The sequence below is a fragment of the Sardina pilchardus genome, chromosome 20, assembly GCF_963854185.1.
Source record: "Sardina pilchardus chromosome 20, fSarPil1.1, whole genome shotgun sequence".
Taxonomy (NCBI): domain Eukaryota; kingdom Metazoa; phylum Chordata; class Actinopteri; order Clupeiformes; family Clupeidae; genus Sardina; species Sardina pilchardus.
Window position 1 is genome coordinate 9556513 of NC_085013.1, and position 25000 is coordinate 9581512.

Below are 25000 nucleotides of genomic sequence, written 5' to 3' on the forward strand. Positions count from 1 at the left end.
AGAGAATTTAAACAGTTTTTGCAATCAAAAACGAGTGGTATATTTTAAAATAATGTGTCTGTGGAGTCAACTAAAAACAATTCACACACTGATTCCATTTATATGAATACATACTAAGCCAGCAATTAGCTGAAAAACAAAATTTGAAGAAAACTGGTGATTTTAAGCATTTGCAAGCATTTTAAAATCATGGGTCCAAATGGACCCGCTAACACCACAGGTGTAAACAGCTTTCTAACACAATAGAAGGGTTAAATTGATCTGGGGATATCTGAACATCACATACATTTTCTAATAATTTATTGCATTACCTTTCTTCATTTTCATACATTAATTAATCCAAAAAGATCCTGTGTTTGATATATTGTGATATTATAAAAACCTCAGATATGACTTCCCTGTTACTGTGCTCTGAATATATCTCGTCTGATCTGACACTTACATCTCTTAACTAACGGTGTTCTGCTGACTTCCAGTCTGCTATGCCAGAGGTGAAACTGCACATGCCTTGACAAATGATGGCAGCAATATCAATACGTCATTTGGATCCCCACAACAGGGGGAACAGATTAATTTAAAATGATCTAGTTTTACAATATTGTAAAGAGTTTAATTTAAAATATTTCATGAGACAATTTTGTTTAGAGTGTATAAATTCTAAAACCAGTTGGATTGGTTGGTTGTCTAATACAGCTCTCTACCAAAACACTTTTCTAGAAATGGATGAAGCTTATGGTAATGAAGTTCACTGAAGGATGGTTTCAGTTCTTCCTCCACTCATAGTCTGTTTGCAGCTGTGTTTCAACAAATGGAAATGACAGGGTCGAGGGTTGTTGAAAGATTTGCATTCCACGCCATAGCAGGAAACAGGTAGTGTCCTGAGACCAGTCTGTTAGATTATAAAGTCTCATATCACACAGATAAGTTAATTTAATTTGTTACATTTAATTAAACAAATAATTGGCAGAACTAACAGTTTGGTTTTCTTTCAATTTGTGTTGAAGAAGTCAGTTGATGCTCATATGTCCATATATAGTATACTCAATTGCTCAATTAAAAGTAAATAGATTTAGTAAAGAAATAGTCATCATCAAGAGTAATACATTCATGCTAAGATTCCCATTTCCACATGTTCAAGATCCCCTCTTGTTTGGCACAGTGAAATCCATTTGGTAGACAATAAGACAATTTGTCATGTTTTCATGAAATTAAAGTATTTATTGAGAAGACGTTGTGCAGATAAACCACTTAAAGCATTCAAATCAAATAAAAAATAGCACAATGTAGCCACACATGCTTTCAAATGACTAAATACCGAGCAAGCACAAAGATGCCCATCCTCTTTCAAACACCACCAGCCTTCAGCTTGAAGAATGTATGCAGTAGAAAAGAGTGAATGTCTGAGGATATGTGAGCATAGCAGTAGCAGAGCCAGTGCTGTGTGTGGGGCTTGATTGGCTGCCTCCTGCTCTCTGCCTCTAGCTGCACTGGCCGTGTGCCACACTCTTGCTCAGAGGGCTGGAGAGGGCGGAGTGGCTCAGCTGACAGGTGTAGGTGTGTCCAGAGCGCCAGCGTTCCGGCTGGACCGTCAGGACGCTGCTGAGGGAGAAGGTGCCATCAGACTGGCGCTGAGACTCGCCCGTCTGGAACTCAGTGCCCGCCACAGCTTTGCCATCCTCTGACCAGGTCAGGGTGGCACCGTCAGGGTAGAAGCCCTGAGCCAGACACACCACAGCAGCCCTGTCCCCAGAGGAGAGGTCCTGGGAGGGGGCCAACAAGACCACACCAGGGGGGGACTGAGGACGAGCTGGAAGGGGATACATGCAATTACATTTAGTAAAAAAATACAACTGTATTTTAATGATATTCTGACATTAAATCATCAGAAACTCTGTCAATTAGTTGAGTTGAAACAAACAATTCAATCCTTTATCTCCATTCATTTAAATGTATTATCTTAATATTAAAATTTGACCGGGCTATACCGAAAGCCTATACTGACTTTTCAGCATCAAGAATCAAAAGGAAAAAAAAAAAGTATAAACAGTATTTTTTTCTATCCCAAATTAAATGTACAAGTCTGATCAATTTTTTTGTATATTTTGTTGAAATGTACATTTGTATAATACGACTCAATACAAAGTGAGCATTTAGGCTGGGACCACGTATGCCTACAGTATACAAATCATAGAAATGCAACAAATGCTTTGGAATGCATCAATACATCAAAACTAGTTCATTGCATGCTGTGTCAACTCATTAACTGTTTTATCTCCTCAATTAAACAGATGGCTAGATCATATTTATGATAAAAGTATTACAAATTAATGGTATAATATATATGAACAAATGTACAGTAAATATTCAACATTCAATTCCTTTTTTCATGATGAATAATAGTTTGCTCACCATCAGCCACAGTCAGCTTTGTGCCTCCACCAAAGTGGCTAGTCCACAGTGAAACATGCTCGTACAAAAACCTCTGAGCTCCATATCACTGTGTGTAATGGGACTCCATGCTTCAGTGATCATCAGTACAGACTCATACATGGTCATAAAGGGAGGAAATGGTCATTATCTGGATGACCAACAGATCAGGAAGTTGCTTTCTTACTAATCCTCTGTCTAGCATATTCTCAGAGATTTATCAGGTTTTATTTTAATGTTGGAAAGTGCTTTTAGGGCCAGGAGGTTTTAGTACCAGAGGTTCATCTGACTGGAGCACTGTGAGGCGAGCCAGCAACAGCACAGTAGTAAACTGCCTCATCATCAGCCGTCACTCCATTGATGTTCAGGTAATCATTAAGGCCATTATCAGAGTGTGTGAACCTGCTGGGCAAACCGCTTGCCCTGTAGCTTTCAGCAAGCAAGAACTTTGGACCACTGCCTGGCTTCTGTTGGTACCAGGATATTGTCCATTTAAAACCAGCCACTCTACACTGAATCTGAATGTTTTGTCCTAGTATTGAAGCTTGGGTCTTCTGCTGTGTCAGCACAAGCGCCTCCAGACCTGCAAATAATGCAACATATTTAATGCTGATTATAAAGAGTTTTACAATGCTTCAATATATACAACACTGACAATATGCACTTTGCTTAACAGAATTGGCTGAAAAAGAAACTCCCTCACCAGAAAGAGTAATAATAAGAGCAGTTAGAGAAGCAGTCTTGACAGCCATGATTATTCTTCTGTGTTCTGACCATAAATGACAGAATTTTATGTTTTTCTTTTATGTTCCCGTGCGTGTAGGAGAGAAACGGCCTCTCAGTTCCTTATAAAGATCTGAACAAAAAGTCCTGCCCCTCCTTACACATTTCACCACCCACACAAGACTCCAGTTTCACACAGTCAGATACAAAGGCCTCACTCATAGCAATCTGTGCAGGCGATGGTGTGTTTTCAGGAAACATGCCTGTCACAATTCAAAGTTAAATGAGCATTGATGCTGTTAAAAAGCAACATTCAAAAGTGCAAGAAGTGATACCCAATGCAAAAATAGTAATGTCATCTGGTTGTACTTTGATTGACATACTGTACTGTATCAACAGACTGCGGATTGGAGTAACATTACTGATTTTTTCATTAATGAAAAAAAGGGCACAATGGACAGAAATTGACCCCATAACTTTCACATTACTGTACTCTAGCCCAGCTTCTTAACCGCTACACTACCACCTAGGTACAGTAGGTGATGCCAGATGATGGCGGAAGCAGTGTGCAAAGGTTCCGTCTTTATTTTGATCAGGGATGGTTACCATGGCCAGGGTTATGTTACCAGCAGCACAAGGTTCCAGCAGCAAATGCAAAGTTCTCTGGGACGAGGCTCCATCTGATACCAGTTCATCACACAAAGATGTGGAGACAGAAGCAACGGTTTCTCTCTGTAGAGAGAAAGTTCCTCACACTTCCTTCTAAAGAGCGACTCAGTTTAACCTTCATCCTTATAAAAAAAACTTGTTGATGGGATTGAATTCACTTCTCAGTCAAATTTAATTCATTGACATTTAAGGAACAGAACAAGACTAAAATAACAACAATGTCAACCTACTACTGATGTAATGGTTAATAAATTATCATTTTGCCATTGCAGTAATATTAATGTATTTAATCATATTTATGATAATCTCTCATGTAATATGAAAACTTGTTCTGAATATAATCCAGAACATAATTTTTGTACTACACTCTTAGAAAAAAGGTGCTTTAAAAATGACCAAAAATTGTTCTATTGCATGCTTCATATGGGGCACCCCTAAATGGTTCTTTAAACCATTTTGAAGGTAGCCTGGCACGCCCTCCCAGTGACGCAACGCCTTCAGGCTTTTGCTGCTGATCTGGTCAACTGCTCATTGAGAAGGATTTCTGAGTTCCCGAAATCTGCGGAACTGCCCCCTTTGGTCGAGAACCAATCAACTTTGAGCAGCTCCAACGGCTCTGGGTAGAGGCGTGTTCAAGGCAGAGGAAAGAGTGTTGTTATTGGTTTAAACTCGGCAATCCGCTTTCTGACATCTACCAGTAGCAAATCGAGGCACTTAAAGGAGGCGGGTCAACCAGCGCTGGCAAGAAACCGTGTTAGCACAGGCTGTTGGTCAGACTAAAGTCTCGCAGAGCCTTTGAAAGTCGATGGTAATCAGGCTATTTTGAAGGGTCCATCAAAGGAATCCCTAAGCGTTCTTTAAAGCCTGCATGGTTCTATATAGAACCCCAAGAAACCTTTTTCTAAGAGTGTACCACAGGATATTGTGGTGAGAAGTTTGTTAAAAATGTGTTGTGTAGTTTCAGTTCTTCAACCTCTCTTGATCAGTGCACCTGTCTTGCTGGTTATGGAAATCACCTGATCGGAGGCGTTGAACCATGTCATGTCAGCGTTTACAGAGCTAAGAATAGGTGTTTCATTCTGTGTGGAACTTCCCATATTCAAACTATTTCCCTTGTGACCATTTTGGAACCACCGTTTTAACTCATGGTTTTAGACCAAAACTTGTTTCCACTGCTTTAAAGCAAACGTGTGTTCACAAGAGCACATTCTATATACACGGACCAAAATGTCTTCCTATTTTACTTTGGCCAAATCATCAGTAGATTTTCAGTGTCAGTTAACACAGCAAGGCTTAGCCATGAAGATGCAAACTCTCTTGGTGATTCTTTCCTGGCTGCCTCCTCTCTCTACCACAGCGATTTGGCTTTTACAAATGCCCACAGCAACACGTTAGTTCAGCGAACACATGTTAGCCTAATACAACATGGAAAGATCAAAATAGAGTTTGTAGACTCCTAATTCACTCTCTGGATATGTGACATATAGTGACAGAATAGCGACATTTTAAAGATCAATATGGATAACCTTAGATCAAGGCCATCTAGTTGTTCATTAAGGATTTACAAAGAATACCTAATTTACTCAGTAAGAATGAGCCATTATTGAATAAAGACTTAATAAATGTGTCATTATACTTTTGTAATAGTAATAAATACACACATTAGTTATATATTAATGACAAACATGTGTTTCCTAGACTCAGGTGATACCAAGCCGACACTACTGTAAGTGGAACCGAACTGTCCCATTAATCCACTAGATGGCAGTAAACTCATGGTAGTCCTGTTTAGTCTTTCTCTCATGCACTCTCATGTTTCATGCAGTAGCTCAGTAGCTACCACTGTGGGGATACCACACACACACTCACACAGATGGGAAAAGGCTCTCTGCCCTCATTGACCCAGGATTGATTATTGATTATTCTGTTGTTTAACATTTTATGTTACATTGATTATTGGGTGCAGCTTGAATATGTAAGTGCATGTGACTCCGACCTTTGACTTGTTTCTGTATGCGTATGTGTGTGTGTGTGTGTGTGTGTGTGTGTGTGTGTGTGTGTGTGTGTGTGTGTGTGTGTGTGTGTGTGTGTGTGTGTGTGTGTATGTATGCGAGTGTGTGTGACTTGCCCTGACCTATGAACCCTGTTTCCATGGGGTTGGCCACATGTGTGCCTCGTCCAAGAGTGCACATCAGTGTGAGTGGAGAGATTTTGCTGTTTCCCAAGTGAAATGTAAAAAAATGATCTGCTTGCACTTTTGACAAAATATGTGTGCAATCCAAAGCTCACCATTTGCCTCCACATGGGGACTCATTGCTCATGAGCTTCACAGAGACTTCAGTGGGACTTCAGGGGAAATCCTACTCATCCCTGATCCAAGCTCTATGAGCACATGGTGTTTTGTTTGCTTTGTTTGTTCTAGTATGGTTATATTGACATAGTAGTACAGCATATATATATATATATATATATATATATATATATTTTTTTTTTTTTTAATCCAGCAACTAGCAAAATATAATAAACTTATTGCAAATTCAATAAAACTAAAAGTTTAAAGTAAAACCAAGTAATTTTAATGTGACAGAAGAAACGAAGAACTATTTTATGCACATTAATGAATGTATACTTAGTGCAAATAAAAATATAACAAACTGAGTCACTATTTTGCATTAGGACTTTAAACTATGTACTGTATCTATCTCATGTTGTCAAATGCATATCTCAAAATGTAGACACACATCTACAGTAGCAATAAACCTGTCACTCTTCACTTATCTCACGAAAACAAGCATCAAGCATATACTCTTCAGTACACCATTTCTCCATCATCTCCTTATTCATTGTTGATACTAAAATCTGTATGTCTTCTCTGATCTACTCAGATGTGATGAGAAGGATTGCTTCCACACTCCCCAGTGATGCATTTCAGGACCATGGACAGCTGCCCAGACTAATATGAATTATTTTAGTGTGTGTGTGTGTGTGTGTGTGTGTGTGAGAGTGTGTCAGTGTGTGTGTGTGTGTGCGTGTGCGTGTGCGTGTGCGTGTGCGTGTGCGTGTGCGTGTGCGTGTGCGTGTGCGTGTCTGTGTCTGTGTGTGTGTGTGTGTGTGTGTGTGTTTAATTACACTCGGTGAGAAGGCACTACATCTGTCATGGCATGGGCCTTTTGCTCAGTCACCCTGAAGGTTGGGCTGGATCATAACGCTGAAAATGTTATATGTCATAAAATGTCAACAAATGTCAAGAAAGAAATGGGCCAAAATCCCATCGTATCTCTCTTGTAACACAAACAATGACTCAAGTTGCTAAGGAAACAAACCTTAGGAAATGGATGCCCCATCAGAAATGAGATCAGCGATAGTAACAGTGAGGTGAACCACTGTGAGGTGAACTACTGTAAGTCACGTTTCCCAGTGTCACACTGCACAGACTGCAGACGCAGTTTACCTACAGTACATACATTAAGTTGGCTGTGTATTTGTTGTTGTGTGTGTGCGTGTGCGTGTGCGTGTGCGTGTGCGTGTGCGTGTGCGTGTGCGTGTGTGTGTGTGTGTGTATGTGTGTGTGTGTGTGTGTGTGTGTGTGTGTGTGTGTGTATGTGTGTGAGAATATGTGTGAGATAGAGAGCAACTGTACAGAGGGGAGGGTGATCACATACATTTAAACTGTACAGTAGAGAGAGATAAAGAGACAGACAGATAGAGACAGATAGATAGAGAGAGAGAGAGAGAGAGAGAGAGAGAGAGAGAGAGAGAGAGAGAGAGAGAGAGAGAGAGAGAGAGAGAGAGCTGTCATAGTTAATAGAACCCATCTTTTGCCTAATGTGAGTGGTAAATATTGGTGGAGTGCTGAGGTGAGTAATGCTCAGCACATGAATATTTCAGCATCAGAAACAGGCATGAGCACTCTGTCAAACGGAGATCTTCCCCATGGCAACCCAGACCCAGAAGTTCCATTGGAATGCAGGGATGATCCCGCTGGAATGCAAAGGTAACCCTTCGAGACTGCAGGTGACGTTCTGTTCGAATGTAGGGCAAACACCATCCGCATGGTTAGCTTGTTCACTGACATTAGAAGACATGAAAAGCTTTCCCCACTACATTTACTCTTATAGGGAATGTCAAATATTCTCCCTTTAATATCTAATGCCTCAACGTCTAGGCTATTTCATCTCTTCCAGTGACACACGTGCACGTCATGAACTAGAAATAGCCGAATTTCCCAGATTCGTTAAGTGCTAAGATCTTCTTAGGAGTGTTCTTAGAACGTTCTAAGAGAGCTCCTAAGAAGATCTTAGCACTTGAGAGATTCTTAACGAATCTGGGAAACGCGGCCAATGTTATTGTATACACTCTTTATTAGGAAGGTGTACTTTAACCCAAGTTCAGTTCAGTTTCAACCCAAGTTGAAAGATCTTTTCCAGTAAGAGAGGAAGATGTCATATCCAGTGTGGAAATCTGCTGTGTCCCCCGTAAGAAGCTCCGTGACTTATGCTGTGACTTCAGGCTACAGTACTATTCATTCATCTATTTAATGAGGCAATATTTTTTTTTATTCTCCCCCCATCTCTCTGTTGCAAGAAGTGTGTGTGTGTGTGTGTGTGTGTGTGTGTGTGTGTGTGTGTGTGTGTGTGTGTGTGTGTGTGTGTGTGTGTGTGTAGGGGAACTCCCTGTCTGATGAGCAGACTAAACTCACTGTGTCCCAGGGTGCTTTGCTGCTGTCGGCGGTAGCCTGATGAGTTTTGACGTGTGCACTACACTATAAACATTACACCTAAGGGTAAGAGAGAGAGGGAGGTGAAGAGAGAGAGAGGGGGGGGGGTGAGGAGAGAGAGGAGAGGGGAGTGAGTGGAAAGAGAAAGAGAGAGAGAGAGAGAGAGAGAGAGAGAGAGAGAGAGAGAGAGAGAGAGAGAGGAGGGAGGTGTAGAGAGAGAGAGAGATTCTCACAGAACTGCAAGGTAAGCCAAAATGATGCAAACAGTAAACAGGGAAAAAGAACAAATGATAATCATTGGTTGGGTAATAATCATATAGGAGAGGAGATGGGAGTTGTGACTGTGATGCACATGTAAGGAGAACAAAGAGTGAGCCAGTGAAATCTCAAATAAAGTGGGCCCAGGCCGTTGTTGAAGATGTTATAAAGCAAGACTGAAACAAAATGTTCTTATTTATAAATAATGACATAAAGGTGTCTCATGTCAATTTCTATAAATAAATAGAAAAAAGAAAGAAAATTAACTTCAGCCACAACATCTAACAAACAACGACGAAAATTCCAAATCCCACCCTTTGTTGGGTTATCCAATGAAACGGTCAGTCGCTTGTCTATTGACCGCCATCATACCCAAGAGATGTCATAAAACGCGCTCTCTGCAGTGAAGCTGTGTGTGATCAAAAATCTGCAAAAATGAATGAAATCCTTATAGCCCAACGTAATTGTCAAAGAATTCAATGTTTACCATTTGGCATACTGTTGAACGTCCACAGAGTCAGATGGAGCGTGTGGGTGCGAAGCTCGCTTTAGGACCCGGTTTCTGTCTCTCCGCGCGCGTCTTCTATCCATGAACACACTCACCCAGCTACACTTGATGTTGCTTCTGGTGCGAGTTCGCACACGTCTTTCTGCGCGCCGCAGAACAACCTACAGGTGAACGGACTAAAACAGACGGGAATCTCCAAGCTTTTCATAAGGTCGCCACAGGTCCAGCATTGGATGTTACCAGTGGGGTCACTCAATTTCTGTATGGGTTACCACATTCTTTGGAATTTATTAAGACTTTTATTGTAATCTTGGAACGTGTCCCAAAAGTGGCGGCGGACCTAGATATTGCCCTCTTTCTGAGACTCGGCTAAGAGTTGTATTCTCCGGAAGGACTTTATTCGTCTTTCCTTTCATTTGGACGCGTGATCACGCGCGCTACGGCGCAGGTAAGACTCTTCCAGTCAAGGCGGTAACTCTTCAGACTTTTAGGAGACATGGAAAACTTGAGTTCTCCTTTCTCCTTTCCTGAGCCTCTTTCCTTGAGCTTTGGGGATGGATGTTTATATGCCATTTGTTAGAAAGCAGTAAAGGTTTCTAACACAGACCTTAGTTCATAAAGCCGCCTATGTTAGTTCAATTAGAAAGAAAAGTTTAGCTCTCTACATTAATATTGTGGAAATCTTTCCTGAAAAAACTGTCTCCCAGCCTCATACTCCCATAATTGCTTGCGCAAATCTCCGTCATTTGCTTGCTTGAGTTGTACAAACTGACCAAAATGTCAACTGAAATTGGATTGTTAAAATGTTTGAATGTCAGAGAATTGCTGTTCAAGGCGAGGATATTCGCCTCTCCCCTGATGTTTAAAATCTGTATTCTTTTTGTCTGGATGGCGAAGACGCGCGTCAGCCATGGGCGAGCGGTGGTGCTTCCCTCGTGGCGCGCTGGCTTGGCTCTTCACGCTCATGCTGTGGCTGGCGAGGTAGGGGATTTCAGTTCGCTTGTTTTAATAAAAAATACATATTTAAAAACATTGTCACACTTCCTGGTAGGATTTACCCAGGGCATGTGTGATAATCAGTGGTATGGTATGTGATAATCCCTTTTTGTCCCCACACGTTATGATCAATCATTCATTTGCAATCATAAAACACCTTAATGAAAACCAGGGTGACACGTGATAATAATAACTGCCATCGTGATAATTGTTTAGATAACACGGTTTATTGGATATGACCCCAGTCAAGCTGCTCTTTGTGTTGTGCTTGTGTGTGGTTCTCTGATCCTTATGTCTCTTCATATGGTGATGTATTGAGATGTTGCATTTCAGGTGTCTCTCTGTCTCCATGAAGGAAGAGTAAGAAAGAGAACTACATTGAGACTGTCACACTTAATGATCACTGACTGCATCCATGAAAGTTTTATATGAAGTCCAGTATGATTCCTGATCTTCAATACAGTCTATGTCAGGAACTCATTTTTAGACATGAATATGCTTTTAAAAAACACAGATGTGCTGTTATCGCTTTCATAGTCATCACCTTTATGGTATATGCAGTGCTGTGTGTGTGTGTGTGTGTGTGTGTGTGTGTGTGTGTGTGTACTAGAGATATATAGCGTTTTGAGTACAATGCATAAGAGCCAACGTTCCTATGTCTTTTTTGTGTCTCCAAACCTTGGCCCTTGAGTATCCGATATGCAATAAATCCAGTGATTTGATATTGCATACAAACTCTAATAGGAACAAGCATTCTTTATCTTAACTGCTTCTGAAAATACATTGATAATGCTATTGTCTGAGTCTGGCTAGATACTGTATGTGACATATCCATTGGATACAATTCCCTTTGATCCAACTTGGATTTGGAAACAGAAAAGAGCTTTTTTTAATCTTGCAATCTGCCATTAAATACATTGGATTTGCAAGTAAAAAGAAACACCATGAATTTCTCATGTCCAAAAAGCACGAAAGTACCTAACGTAAGCGTAAAGGCACTGAGTATTACAGAGATATACCACACTGAGTTTGATTCACCTATAAAATGTGTGCTTGTGTGTGCCATCTGTGTGTTGCTGCCAGGTCTGTGGTGAGTGAGACTGAGACCGACGCTATCCAAAACATCACCCTGTTCACACGTATCCTGGACACTCTGCTGGATGGCTATGATAACAGGCTGAGACCAGGGCTGGGAGGTAAGAACTTGCTGAGCTAACACAGCAACCCTCCTGCTCTTTGCTAATGGTGAATACTGTACAGCATGGCTCGTGGGCTCAGGCTACAGTACATTACATAAATGCATTTAGTGCTTATATGGGCTCATAGCGAAATAAAAACCAGGGGCATTATACTGTCCACTGATATGAACACAGATATCTTTAAAAAAAAAAAAAAAAAAACTCAGAAACACAGATCTCCTCAACAAGTATTTTAAACAAGTAAAAGTACAAACATGCATAGTCTTGGTGGAGGCTGAAAAAATGAGGTACTGGGACAGGATCTGTTTACATGTACGCATGTATATTTGTGTGTGTGTATGTGTTCTGTTGATGTACATTCTTGAGTGTGTGTTTGTGTGTGTGTGTGCATGTGTGTGTGTGTGTGTGTGTGTGTGTAGGTGTTTGTGTATGTGTATGTGGTGCGAGTTCGAGTGTGTGGTAAAATGGCTATTTTATTCATGGTGTAGACGGGCTGTTTGGTTCTGGCGAATCCTCTCTGACAGCTTCAGACAGTTCAGTCTCATCTTACATGCCTTTTTTCTCTTTCTCTGTCCCTCTCTCTCCATTTCTCCGTCTCTACCTTTCTCTCGCTCTTCTCTCCTACTGTCTGTGTGCACAGTAAGTTGTCATCGTGACCTGTTTACTGACACATATTCAACACATAAACACACTGAAAGTCTAAAAAAAGGCCAAGATACTCAGTGGAAGAGTGTGTGTGTGTGTGAGAGAGAGTGTGTGTGTGTGTATGTGGGCGCACATGAGAGAGTCCATGTTGTTGTGTGTGCCCATGACAGTGTACAGAAGCTAAAAGCTCAAACATAAAATAAAACAGCCTGTGGGGGATAAAATATGCAACCCCTATCAACAGCATTATGACTTATTCCTTCAACAGAAAGGCTAGAATGAACATGGATGCTGTCATGGAACAAAACATGCAGTCTCTCTCTCAGTCACACACACACAAACACACACACACACACACACACACACACACACACACACACACACACACACACACACACACACAAACACACGTACACATGCACACACATATTCCCTTTCTCTTATATAGCCAAACACACACACACACACACACACACACACACACACACACACAGACACACACACACTCAACCCCAGTCCTGACTCAGAGGCAGATGGATGAATGAATCCAAATGCAGGCATCACGGACAAGCGGTTGCCCCGGCAACGTTGTCGTCTAAGTTTAATGCCGAGATGAAGTGATTCAGTGTGATTCAGCACGACCAATTTAGAGCGCGGCAGCCCAATGCTCTCTATGCTGCCGCTGTGGCTCTGTTGTGTGCATTGTGTCATCAAAGATGTCTGATTTTGATTTCCACCCCCCCCCCCCCCACCGCAGATCGAGTCACGGAGGTGAAGACCGATATTTATGTCACCAGTTTTGGGCCGGTGTCAGACACAGATATGGTAAGATGTCTCAACTTTTGTACCGTTTCATACTCTACCCCTGTTATTTGCCCTACAGTTTGTCCGAAAGGCACAAAAAACGGGGATATCAGTGGTGAACACCGTTTTTTTGTCCACTTTCCGCTGTTTCTTTTTTTTCTCCTGCTCTCTCTCCCTCTCCTTTGCGCCGTCTCTTTCTCAGCGGCCTATTCTTAGCGCGGTGCACCCTAAAAGCTTTTCTCAGTTTGTCCCTTTCACTCTCAGATGTGCACTCCTTCTTGTGCTCAAATATTTAAAAATAAAAGAGAAGAAAAATGCTCCACGGCAAAGGACCGAGATGGAGCTCATCTTTAATGTATGCCCTCTCTGTGCCTTGCTGGTCACTGTCAGACCATTCGTGGACCCCTCACTCTCTTTCCCCTTCTTCTTTCCGTGTGTGTGTGTGTGTGTTCGCCATGTCTCTCTGTCACTCCTGCTCTGCCTCGGTGTCTTGCTGTCTATCTGCCGTGCGGACGCACACACAGACACACACACACACACGCACACATCTGTGCCTTGTGCAGAGTCTTGGCTGTGTGTTTGCCTGCAGAGTGTGCAGCAGGGAGAGCCTCAGATAGAGTGGTCACCACATGCCCAGCACAAGCCTTTGTTCTCCTCAACAGCTGCTCACTATCAGAAACACATATGAAAACAAACCCAAAATGAAAACAATCTGCTTTGCATAAATGATTAGAGTAGGTCAAGGTAGTTCAGTAATATGTATACTATACATCCCCTTCCCCCTCTGAGTCTGGAGTGCAATCTCCCTTCCCTATAACAAAACTGTCAATTCTGCTGGAAACAAAAACAATTCCAAGGGGGGTTAATATGCAATATGTTCCTTCACTTTTGCTTCATATGGGAACAGACATGATAATAACTTTGCTTTGATCTCGGAGCTACCTGTAATTGGGCACATTGTTCTCAGATTCAGGCCGTATGGAATGCGCTACTATGCATAAATTGACACATAGGAACAGAATGCTTTGATGTTTAGTTAGTATAGATGGAGGCCACTTTATAGAGACATTATGTTGAAGACAAATGGCAGGAACAAGTGATCATGTTAAAGATGCCAGGAGGTCTAGCATTTAGAAACGGATTCTAGTGAGGATTCACAGTCTTTTTCAATCATGATGTCCATGTAATCTTTTATCTTATGCAGCATTTTTAGTTGACTTTACAAAAACAAAACCCCAGTATATATGTGTGTGTGTGTGTGTGTGTGTGTGTGTGTGTGTGTGTGTGTGTGTGTGTGTGTGTGTACATTTTTTACTTTACTTTAGGGGCCATAGGGTTAAAGGTGTGTATGGAAATATGGATTGGATATAGATATGAAATATGGATTTCAGCCTTTCACTCTTAACAGTGCTATCTGCCTGGCAGATCATCCATTTGTTCTTAGTTGATGGTTTATGCTGAGGAGGAACCAAAATCGGGGACCATTTATTAACCAATCGCCACAATAGTGACTCCTACTGGTCATGGGGGGCATAGGAGACAGTTATAGATGAATTCAGGGGCTGGAGCAAGACTCCATGCACACATTAAGGCTCCCTGCGGAGGTCTGCCACTGTCTTGTGTCCTCTCGCATCAGTCAGAGGAGGCGTGTGGAGACATGTGGAGGCTTATCGCCATGTCTGACCTGACCGGTGCTGGACCAGGGGAGGGCAGGAAACAGAACGCTGCACAGGGAATTGGAAACAGCTGGACTGGGGAAATAAAGCAATCCAGATTCATCATCTCACCCTTTAATCGTTTTCCGTTGTCATTTACTGTAATGAGGATGTTGCCAGTGGTTGTGTTAGAGTGTAACATGGATTGGATGGCTTTCTATAAATGTGTTTGTAAAGCTTTGTGAAGATTTGTGAAGATAGATAGATAGATAGATAGATAGATAGATAGATAGATAGATAGATAGATACTTTATGGATCTCCAAGGGGAAGTTCAAGATACTAAAGCTCTGCTACATTTGTGCTAGTATTTTAGTCGACTAAAACATCTTATTCATCTAGTGGAGTTGAGCAGTGTTGTGGAGATGTGTACTGTACACTTCTTCTGACACGTCCATGCCATCCAACTTTTTTGAGGCAGGCTTAACACTTACAAAATGGTGGTGAGAAGTCATTACGAACTCTGTTTTTTTTGGAACAGGACTGTGTATGGGTGTGATTATCCTGAAAGAACCCGATAAAAATCCTCACTTTTGAGATCCATTAGTTGGCACCATAGTCTGGCACATCTGAAGACTTCAGTCAATTATTGCTGTGTGTGTGTGTGTGTGTGTGTGTGTGTGTGTGTGTGAGAGAGAGAGAGAGAAAGAGAGATGGACTGTGTGTGTGCATGTGTCTGTGTGTGAGTGTTGTGTGTGCATGCGTGCGTGTGTGTTTATTTATGACTGTGTTCACTCTGTGTGAGATTTTGATGTTTTGGCGCACTAGAGTGCATTCAGCTCCTGGAGGTTTCTATGGAAACTTTCCCTGTAACCCTCCCTCCCACCCCCGCCTGAAGGTTGGCACGGCTGGAGGGAGCATAGACCCCCAGGGGACTGTGGCATAGGTGATGATGTGGAGCTAGTCTGACAATAGCCAGAGGGAAGACCTGTCTGACACACACACACACACACACACACACACACACACACACACACACACACACACACACACACACACACACACACACACACACAGACACATGCACACACACACACACACACACACACACACATTTGCACATATGCATACATGTACACACTCTCTCTCTCTGTCTCTCTCTCATACAACACACACACACACACACACACACACACACACACACACACACACACACACACACACACACACACACAAACAGACACTATTATATTTTCTCATTCTCTGAACACTGCACATAAAACCATACACTGTAATTTCTGCCTTTCACCTGCACACAAAAGCACACACTCACACACAGTTATGAACAAGCATGCACACACACACACACACACACACACACGCACACACACACACGGATAAATACTATGTTTTTTAGCGCAGCACACATTTCACTGCGCATTGCATAAAAATCATGCTACCGCACATAATACCCCAGTCGTGCGCGTGCTGCCAACACCGCAAACACACACACTCCCCTGCTGTCGGGTGTGTTTATCTTGTCTGCTTTGGTGCGGATCACAGGTGAAATAGTGAGAGGTGCGTCCTCGTTGGCAGCCAAACTGTCGCTTCCGTTCAGACACCAGCTGCGTAACAAGTCCGTCGCCCACGGAGATATAGGCATTATCTGTTGACAGCTGGCACTAGCGAGCGCCGTCAGTCTTTCACTCACCGCACGTACAGTAACGAGACGTCTTATCGCGCGTGTCAGTTTGAACAAAGAGCATGGATGACGAACTGCCGGATGGCGAACTGCCGGATGGCTCGGTCTTGAGAATTCTGTCTACAATCCTGGACTCCTACTACTAATTACCTGAAAATACCCAACAGTAAAGACAGGAAAACAGTCAGCTGCATGTACTTCGTAGACCCTTTGTAATATTACAGTAAAAGTTACGCTGAATAAATAAAGTTATATGAACCCATAAAATCAATCAATGTCTCCAGACACTTACTTGTCACGCAGGTATTCCAGGAGAGAAGTGTATAACCTGTCTTCAGAACATGAAAGTCCTGCAACATACAGTATTTATTCCAATCATTCACTAAACCAACTGACTCTAAGCAGTGCAACTCATTCGCTTGGTGGATCAGCAAGTTAGTGATATGGCCTGTGTTACAGTAAGTGAAATGGCAGAAGGAATGCATGACAGGACTTTTGTTCTCTGTAACCAGGATTGTCCACCTATGTTTGTAGACACCATGTGGCGTGTGGTTGACCTGTGGTGCTGTGTCTGGTTGGTAGGAGTATACGGTGGACGTGTTCTTCAGACAGAGCTGGTGGGATGACCGGCTGAAGTTCCGAGGCCCCATGAACATCCTGCGCCTGAACAACCTCATGGCCAGCAAGATTTGGACCCCCGACACCTTCTTCCACAACGGCAAGAAATCAGTGGCTCACAACATGACCATGCCCAACAAGCTACTGCGCATCATGGAGAATGGAACCCTGCTGTACACAATGAGGTGTGTGTATGTATGTGTGTGTGTATGTGTGTGTGTGTGTGTGTGTGTTTCTGTACAAGTGTGTCCAAGTCTGCAGGCCTCGCTCAGTCTCTCAATCAAAACCCACTTTATGCTCATCATAACATTTGGCCTTTGCCAAAATATAATCGAAAACTGAGTTTCCCCATTTTGTCAGTATCAAATACCAAATTATCTGCCCTCATTGCCATGGCACCAGCCCTGACTTATGGATGTGACAGTTATAACTACCCCCTTGGCAGCTGTCGTAGTGGATTTATAATAAATTGGCAAACGTCCTTTCTCGCAAACTGTGGCTCCCTCGCCACATAACAAAAAGTTCTGCACTCTTCTCCACTTAAACACGGACTGACATGGCTGCTCTGTGTTAAGACGTGAGTCACGGTATGTGTCACCTTTAAACAAGAGGGTTCTTTAGTTAGTACTGGAGTGTGAATTTTGACCCCATAACGAAGTGTTGAGTGTCAAATAGCAAAGAGGTAGATGAGTCAAAGCTAATTTTTACTGTAAGTTAGTTGTTTCTCTTGAATAACACTACAAACAAATAATGATATTCAGAACCATTACTTGAGATAATTTCCTGTAGCATTCCATGTAGGGATCTGTGGGAGAGATCATACTACTCTGTGTGTTTACTTTTGAACACACCCTATATCATGCAAGAATGAAAAAGTGGCCTTCTCATATCACGTTTCTGGTCATATGTTCTGTAATGTAGAAGAGCCAAAACGTATAACCTTGTCTTGTCTTGTTAAAGGAGAATTCCTGTACAGAGTACTGTGCGGTACGAAAAACTGAAAACAATCAGTTCTACCTAGTTTGAGTTGAACATGCCCCCAGAGTGAAGCACTGTATACTGTAGCTTCCTGGCAGTTTTACCTGTTAGCTGCAGCAAAATTGAGCTAGGTAGAACTGATTATTTTCTTTTGTTTTTATGTGAAAAATCGCCAGAATTCTCCTTTAATGCGCAGTATGTGTTGTCAAAATCAAGTAGCTTTTCTTACTTGCTCACTCACCGCTCTCTATTTCTCTCTATTTCTCTCTTTCCCTCTCTCTCTCTCTCTCTCTCTCTCTCTCTCTCTCTCTCTCTCTCTCTCTGTGTGTGTGTGTGTCTTTAGACTCACTGTCCAGGCGGAGTGCCCGATGCACCTGGAGGATTTCCCCATGGACTCTCACTCGTGTCCTCTAAAGTTCGGCAGCTGTGAGTTCAAACGCCAACCAAGCACTTTGCTGGCTCTTTTTCCTGTAATTACATCATACAGGACCAACACCAGAAGTCTTCACTTCTCGTTATTCAAAGCGTCCCCATGAGAATGTTATTTGACTTCCCCAGTTTATACAAAATGAAATTTCTTTAATATTTGATCACATTTCTGATATTTCTTATCTACGGTCCTTATCTCTATTACAGTAAATTGTGTAAGAAATCGGAGTATCATTTCTGTTGTTTCGGACCTGAATGGTTTAGATACAGACATCAAAGTGGTAGGCAGCTATATGTCAACACATTATCTGGGCCAGTGAATAACACTAACAGAAATAAATAACTGATATATTTTTAACAGGCTTCAAATACTCATCTCTTTGCATCTGCATGATTCTGTCTCGTGTGTGTTCAGTTGTGTTAGAACACGTGCGTTCTATAGATGTCTGTTTTTATTTGTGTTCCATTCTCAAAGAACACAAACTTGGCAGCAGCTCAGTTGCACATTTCTTTTAAGTATTCCTTTTCACAAAAAAAAACTGTGGTTCACTAGTCCCAACTGGACCGTGCTTATTTTTAATCTCGGATATTCCATATTGGGCAACATCTCTGCCATCTCCATAGACTGATATCTGGTGTCTTGTTCTTTGGCTGGTTGCACAGATGCTTACACTACCTCAGAGGTGACCTATATTTGGACACGGAACGCCTCCGATTCGGTGCAGGTGGCTCCAGACGGCTCCAGGCTCAATCAGTACGACCTGATGGGCCTAGGTGTCAACAACGAGACCATCAAGTCCAGCACAGGTGAGTGATTGTATGCACACACACACACACACACACACACACACACACACACACACACACACTCACAATAATGCGCACACACACACACACACACACACACACAAAAACGGACTGTTTTCTCATAATTTATGAGATTGGTGTTATTGACAGTTCCTATCACTACCTCATTCAAAATGATGAGCATGCAGCACCCTGAAAATGGAGTGAACTTGAGGTTAATCATGTCTTAATAAAACTTCCCCATCTCGGCATCACACCATCCTATAACCTTGTAATGGGTGGAAAGGACATTTTGGCTGTGGAAAGCAAACTAGCCTAGCGTGCAGCCCAGACCACCTCCGGTCATTTGTTGGTGGGATTGGAGCCTGGATATTCTCCACAGACAGGGAGCACTAGCTATCAGCATCTGGCAGTAGGGAAGGTAGTATAGAAGGTTTACAGTGACTACGGTATTCAGTACATGTGATTTAGTCTCTGTGTACCCTTGCATGCCGAGCTCAGTTCTGTGGCCTGTGTGAGGTGAGAGATGGCCCAGTTGTTTGAGATTAATGCTCATGAATTATACACCTACTGATAGTAATATTATACAATATATGCGTAATAACATAATAATGTGAATGTTTTAATGTAAATCATGAACTTGATTGCTTTTTCAAAATCAGTTGCAATGTCATGTGTGGTCATAGTCTAAAAGATTCACTAACTTGTTTGCCTGAGTGACAGATTTGGCGAGATAGCGCTGTATGTCTGTGTGGTTGCTGTCCATGGTCCTGACATGCTTATGCAACGTCTATCTAAAGGGTAGTGTTTGTCTCTCTAAAGGTTAGTTCCAACTAAAAGCCACTGGTGAGTGAGCAAGAGAATAGGGATGAGGTCCGATGCTGTACTCATCAACCACCCAATGTAACATGACAGGTTAGGCTGATTTAAATCTCTGAGAATGTGGACGTCGGAGGGAGTGACAGCTGTCAGTCATTCTAAAAGGTTCCTCATTTCTTCATAATGAAACTGAAGAGACATCCATTCGTTGAAAGCATCTAAAAAGCAATGCAGAAAACGGCTGCACTGAATGCCTATAATGACTTGAGCTCTTTAGATATTTTCAGCAAGAAATGTAGCCAGCGTGTGTCTACAGTTAGAAAAACAATGTCAGCATTTTGTTTGTGTAATGTGCTCGAACACCAACAGAGTAATTCCAAGAGAGAATTTGAAATTCAAATGAGCGTGACGTTCAGAGTTATCCAGTTAGATCTTTTCATTTAGCATTTTCATCCAAAGCATACAGCATTGTGCAAATTGCACATTATCAAGAGTCATTTTGCCTGGGTAGTGAACCCAAGATGGTAGTAGTGTGTGCACCTTGCTCTACCTGATGGACCACAGACAGGAGCGTCACATAAAAGTGCCGTTGTTGACAGTGTTCTTTTTTTGAAAGACAGTGTTCTTTTTCTGATTTTGAAAGTGTCATTCAATGGATAATCTTCCCCCCTGAAAAATATCTCTTTTTGGAAATCAGGACAGACCGTTAAAAAAACACCATGGGAGCGTGTCCAGTTCATATTGAGGTCTGATGGAGTGTGTTCCACTGCAAATCTGTTTGGTAGTCAGTCTGATCTAGTCACAGTCTGAGCACGCAGTGTGCTGTTTGGATTTACAACCTGCGTTTCCTCACGCTCCTCTCTGTCCAGTCACGGCGTTCAGATGGAGATTGCGCGAGCCGAGGCTGGACATGAAAAGGGTCTAAGTCACACCCAAAAGCAAATTAATGAAGTGGCTGTAATTCACTTAAAAGCTCTGTGACTCACTCAGTCAAATCAAGGCTATTGTCATGCTAAGCACCAGGATGCCCTGCTCGTATTCAGCTCCCTCACTAAGGGGTTCTCTTTTCTTTTTCCTTTCGTGTGCTTACCTTTTCTCTTTTTTTGGTGTTTCCTTTCTTCTTTGTCTTCTTGTCCCCCCGCTCTCTCTCTTGCTCTCTCTCTCTCTCTCTCTCTCTCTCTCTCTCTCTCTCTCTCGTGCTCTCTCTCTCTCTCTCTCTCTGCTCTGCCTTCTGTTCTAGGGGAGTACACTGTGATGATGGCCCATTTCCACCTGAAAAGGAAGATTGGCTATTTTGTGATCCAGACGTATCTGCCCTGCATCATGACAGTCATCCTTTCCCAAGTGTCCTTCTGGCTCAATCGGGAGTCTGTTCCGGCAAGGACCGTTTTCGGTGAGCGCCACAGCCTGCTTGGGGATGGGATGTGCACTTATTTGTGTGTGTGGAGCAAGCTAGGCAATGTGTGTGTGTGTGTGTGACCATGTTTGAGTATTCACGACAGGTATTGTCTGTGTAAGTGTGTCTGTATGTGTTTGTATATGATAGACTGTGTGTGTGCGTGTGTGTGGGTGTGTGTGTGTGTGTGTGTGTGTGTGTGTGTTTGTTTGTTCATGTTTCTCTTTGATGATGTGCTGCTATGGCTCCTATAACTGAAGGGCCTCCTTCACACAGCAGGAGGCAAATATCATGCCCAGAGTAGTGCGCACACACACACACACACACACACACACACACACACACACACACACACACACACACACACACACACACACATGTGCGTGTGCACACACATACACACACTCTCTCTCTCACACACACACACACACACACACACACCGTAACATTTTACTAGTAGCTATACACAAACGTTTTTCTCCATTGGTCTTGATCTGTGAGCACTCAAAATGTCAAAATGTAAATGTGAACGGCCTAACCGGCGGCAATGGAAAGCCGAGCCAAAGGTATGATTATCATTTGATCCCGAAAAAGGGCAAATGAGCAGCGCTCCGTCATTACTGCATTTGAGCCATTTAGAAAAGCACAGCAGACGGTCACCTTGTGTGGGAGACGGAGACTGACAGCATATAGACCGCAGCACTCAGCACAGTGATGAGCACCTAAAAAGTTCATGATGGTCTTTGATGACAAAGCTGTGGGGACACGGCTGCAATGTCACCCATTTGTAGTCTATAGCAAAAGTTGCTGTCAAGATATCAAACAATGACCATTTCAAAAAGTGGAATGTGTTAAAAGGCACTGGATATAAATAATTGCTTTATTCAATCAACGTTTTTCATTTTAGTAACTGTTGATATTGCCGTAAGGGTTTAGGTGTTCACAAAGATAAGGTACTGCTCATGAAAAAATACAAGAGTGTTTTGGAATACTAATATAAATACAAGATCCAAATAGGATGTTTTCGATATTTTTTTAATTTCGCTGACTAATTAACGGCTGCCTATCAGTTGAATCAGACTTTTCTTCATTGTTCACGCAGGTGTGACAACAGTCCTCACCATGACAACCCTGAGCATCAGCGCCCGTAACTCTCTGCCAAAGGTTGCCTACGCGACGGCCATGGACTGGTTCATCGCAGTGTGCTATGCCTTTGTGTTCTCGGCTCTCATCGAGTTTGCCACCGTCAACTACTTCACCAAGCGAGGGTGGGCCTGGGACGGCAAAAGTATTGTTAACGACAAGGTAACCATGGCGATGTGGGTGACGAGGGAGGGGGCTGAATTGACCTGTTGGCGACCTGTTGAGAAACACTTACACACACACACAAGCATTGGACACACACACACGCGCGCGCACGCGCGTTCTTGTCTCAATCACAGAAAGCCTTTTATCTTATGACCGAAAGATGAAAGAGCAAAGATAAGAGAAGCAAGATGAGGGAGAAGAAAGGGACCAAGAGAGCAACACTAGGAGAAGAAGAGAGAGAGAGAGAGAGAGAGAGAGAGAGAGAGAGAGAGAGAGAGAGAGAGAGAGAGAGAGAGAGAGAAAGAGAGAGAGAATGAGTGCGAGAAAATAGGGGCACATGCATATGAGGGTGATAGTGAGGTTACCAGAGTGTGAATAAAGGCAGTATGTGTGTCGGGGGAGGGGTGTGCGTGTGTGTGTCTGTGTGTGTGTGTGTGTGTGTGTGTGTGTGTGTGTGTGTGTGTGTGTGTGTATGAGTGAAGAAAAAAAATCAAGAAAAGAAGACAGGGAAATATAAGAGCTGAAGATCATCCATTCTGATTACCCAGGTCTCACCCCCACTTCTCTTCCTCCTCCACCTCCTCCCATTCCACCCTATCTTCTCTCCTCCTCCTCCACCTCCTCCCATCCCACTTTATCTTCTCTCCTGCACCTCCTCCCATCCCACCCTATCTTCTCTCCTCCACCTCCTCCCATCCCACCCCCACTTCTCTTCCTCCTCCACCTCCTCCCATCATTCTCTATCTTCTCTCCTGCACCTCCTCATCACCTCATGAAGATTGACACGTTTCAAACAGGTCGCAGTGTTAAAAAATGTCTCTTTGAATCCACATCTCCAAATCACCAATGAAAGACTGAGAAATCAAAAATCAGAGATTGAATTATTATGGTAATAGTCAACCAAAGTGTGTCTAGTGCTCAGGAAAGACATCACTCAAAAAAATCGTACAGTGAATTTACGTCGCAAGTACTGACAGGTGTAATGTCTTCAACATTGAATGCTCCTCCAGCAATAGCAATGTAGCATTTTTGCAACCTTGTAGTATATATATCCTGCCCCTCTACAACGCCCCCCCCCCCTCCATATGCACAACAGGCGATCTTACAAATTTCACTGCATTCTTTACTTCAGTAATGATATGCATGTGACAAAAACTCCTTGTATCCTTGTATTTAGGAATACAATTGTTGAAAATATTTAATAGACTGTTATTTCAAATAATGTCATATATGTATTGAGTATCAGTTCAGTAATCAGTTCACAATAATTTTGATCAAGATTGTAGATTTAGTTATTAGTATGTGACATGTAGCCAGCTCAAAAGCAAATGGCGTTCACCATCTTTATGTGAGTTTTGCCTTTGACCTATAGGTATACCTGTAGGGAAATGTCCAAACACAAACAACAGCAGGTTTAGGTGTATTGTATGATTCTCTGTGAAATACCATATCTTCAATATCTAGATTCAATGGCTAGACAGGGTGCGATTTCTGTGCGATATCTGTGTGATCTCCAGAAATTTGAGATTTTAATATGTGGGAAATGGGTTTAAATGAGATCTGTAGAGGTGCATTGTGTTGCATTGTCTCCTTAATATTTCATTGTCATGTCAAAGTAATGCAATTTCAGTCTAGGCGAACATGCCCATTGTGGCATTTGTTTTGAAGGATTACTCAGGGATGGCTATGGACCTGACATTGAAAGTAGATCAGAGTGCAGACCTCAGCCAAGCTCAAATGCCAGTGCCTTATCTCACGTTGTTAGCCAAAGTGAAATTAAATACGGTGCTCGGAAATGGAATGGGTTTCTTCCTTTCCATTAAGTTTTATGAAAATGTCGCTAAATCCAGGATGCAGACATAAGACAAACAAACAAACAAACAAACAAACACTTAACAGCACTGAAATCAAATCGTCCTCGGCAGTGAAAGGGGTGTACCACTCTTATTTCCTCTGCATTTAGAGCTAACAGGTTTTGATTGTTTAGAAGACACGCTACTGTAGCTACCTTCAAAGAGGCACCTCCTCACATTATGACAATAGAAACATCTCCAAAGAGACTGTGTCTGCTCGGAATGATCAGAAATTGGGACATTCCCCTGACTGACATACTTTCCTGAGCCTCTTGATTAGATGCTGTTTGATGTGGTCACCCTTGTCAGATACAAAGACTCACACCTGGTACAGAACTGTGTAGAATGTAAACTCAATGTGCATTTGCATGACTTATGAATGTTCATTGTTATAGTATTAACAGCATTATAATGTAATAATATTTTATTATTGGCATCATGAATAATAATTTGTGGCCCCAGCCGTGGCGCGACTGGCTGGGGCACCTGCA

The 25000-nt window shown here is 42.4% G+C and overlaps 1 protein-coding gene and 1 gene segment (V, D, J or C); one reads left to right on the plus strand and one right to left on the minus strand.

Moving 5' to 3' along the window:
- Nucleotides 1-1172: 1172 nt before the first annotated feature.
- LOC134067972 (immunoglobulin lambda constant 1-like) lies at nt 1173-4862 on the minus strand. The segment is given in 2 exon segments: nt 1173-1807; nt 4811-4862. Coding segments are annotated over 2 exon segments (381 nt in total).
- A 4852-nt stretch (nt 4863-9714) lies between these two features.
- gabra2a (gamma-aminobutyric acid type A receptor subunit alpha2a) overlaps nt 9715-25000 on the plus strand; it is a 16074-nt gene continuing 788 nt past the window's right edge. The window contains exons 1-9 of the mRNA XM_062522722.1: nt 9715-9750; nt 10200-10283; nt 11382-11494; nt 12900-12967; nt 16884-17104; nt 18241-18323; nt 18990-19133; nt 21193-21345; nt 22451-22653. Of these exons, the coding sequence (XP_062378706.1) occupies nt 10213-10283; nt 11382-11494; nt 12900-12967; nt 16884-17104; nt 18241-18323; nt 18990-19133; nt 21193-21345; nt 22451-22653 (1056 nt within the window). The 5' untranslated portion in view covers nt 9715-9750; nt 10200-10212. The remainder of the gene's footprint in view (nt 9751-10199; nt 10284-11381; nt 11495-12899; nt 12968-16883; nt 17105-18240; nt 18324-18989; nt 19134-21192; nt 21346-22450; nt 22654-25000) is intronic.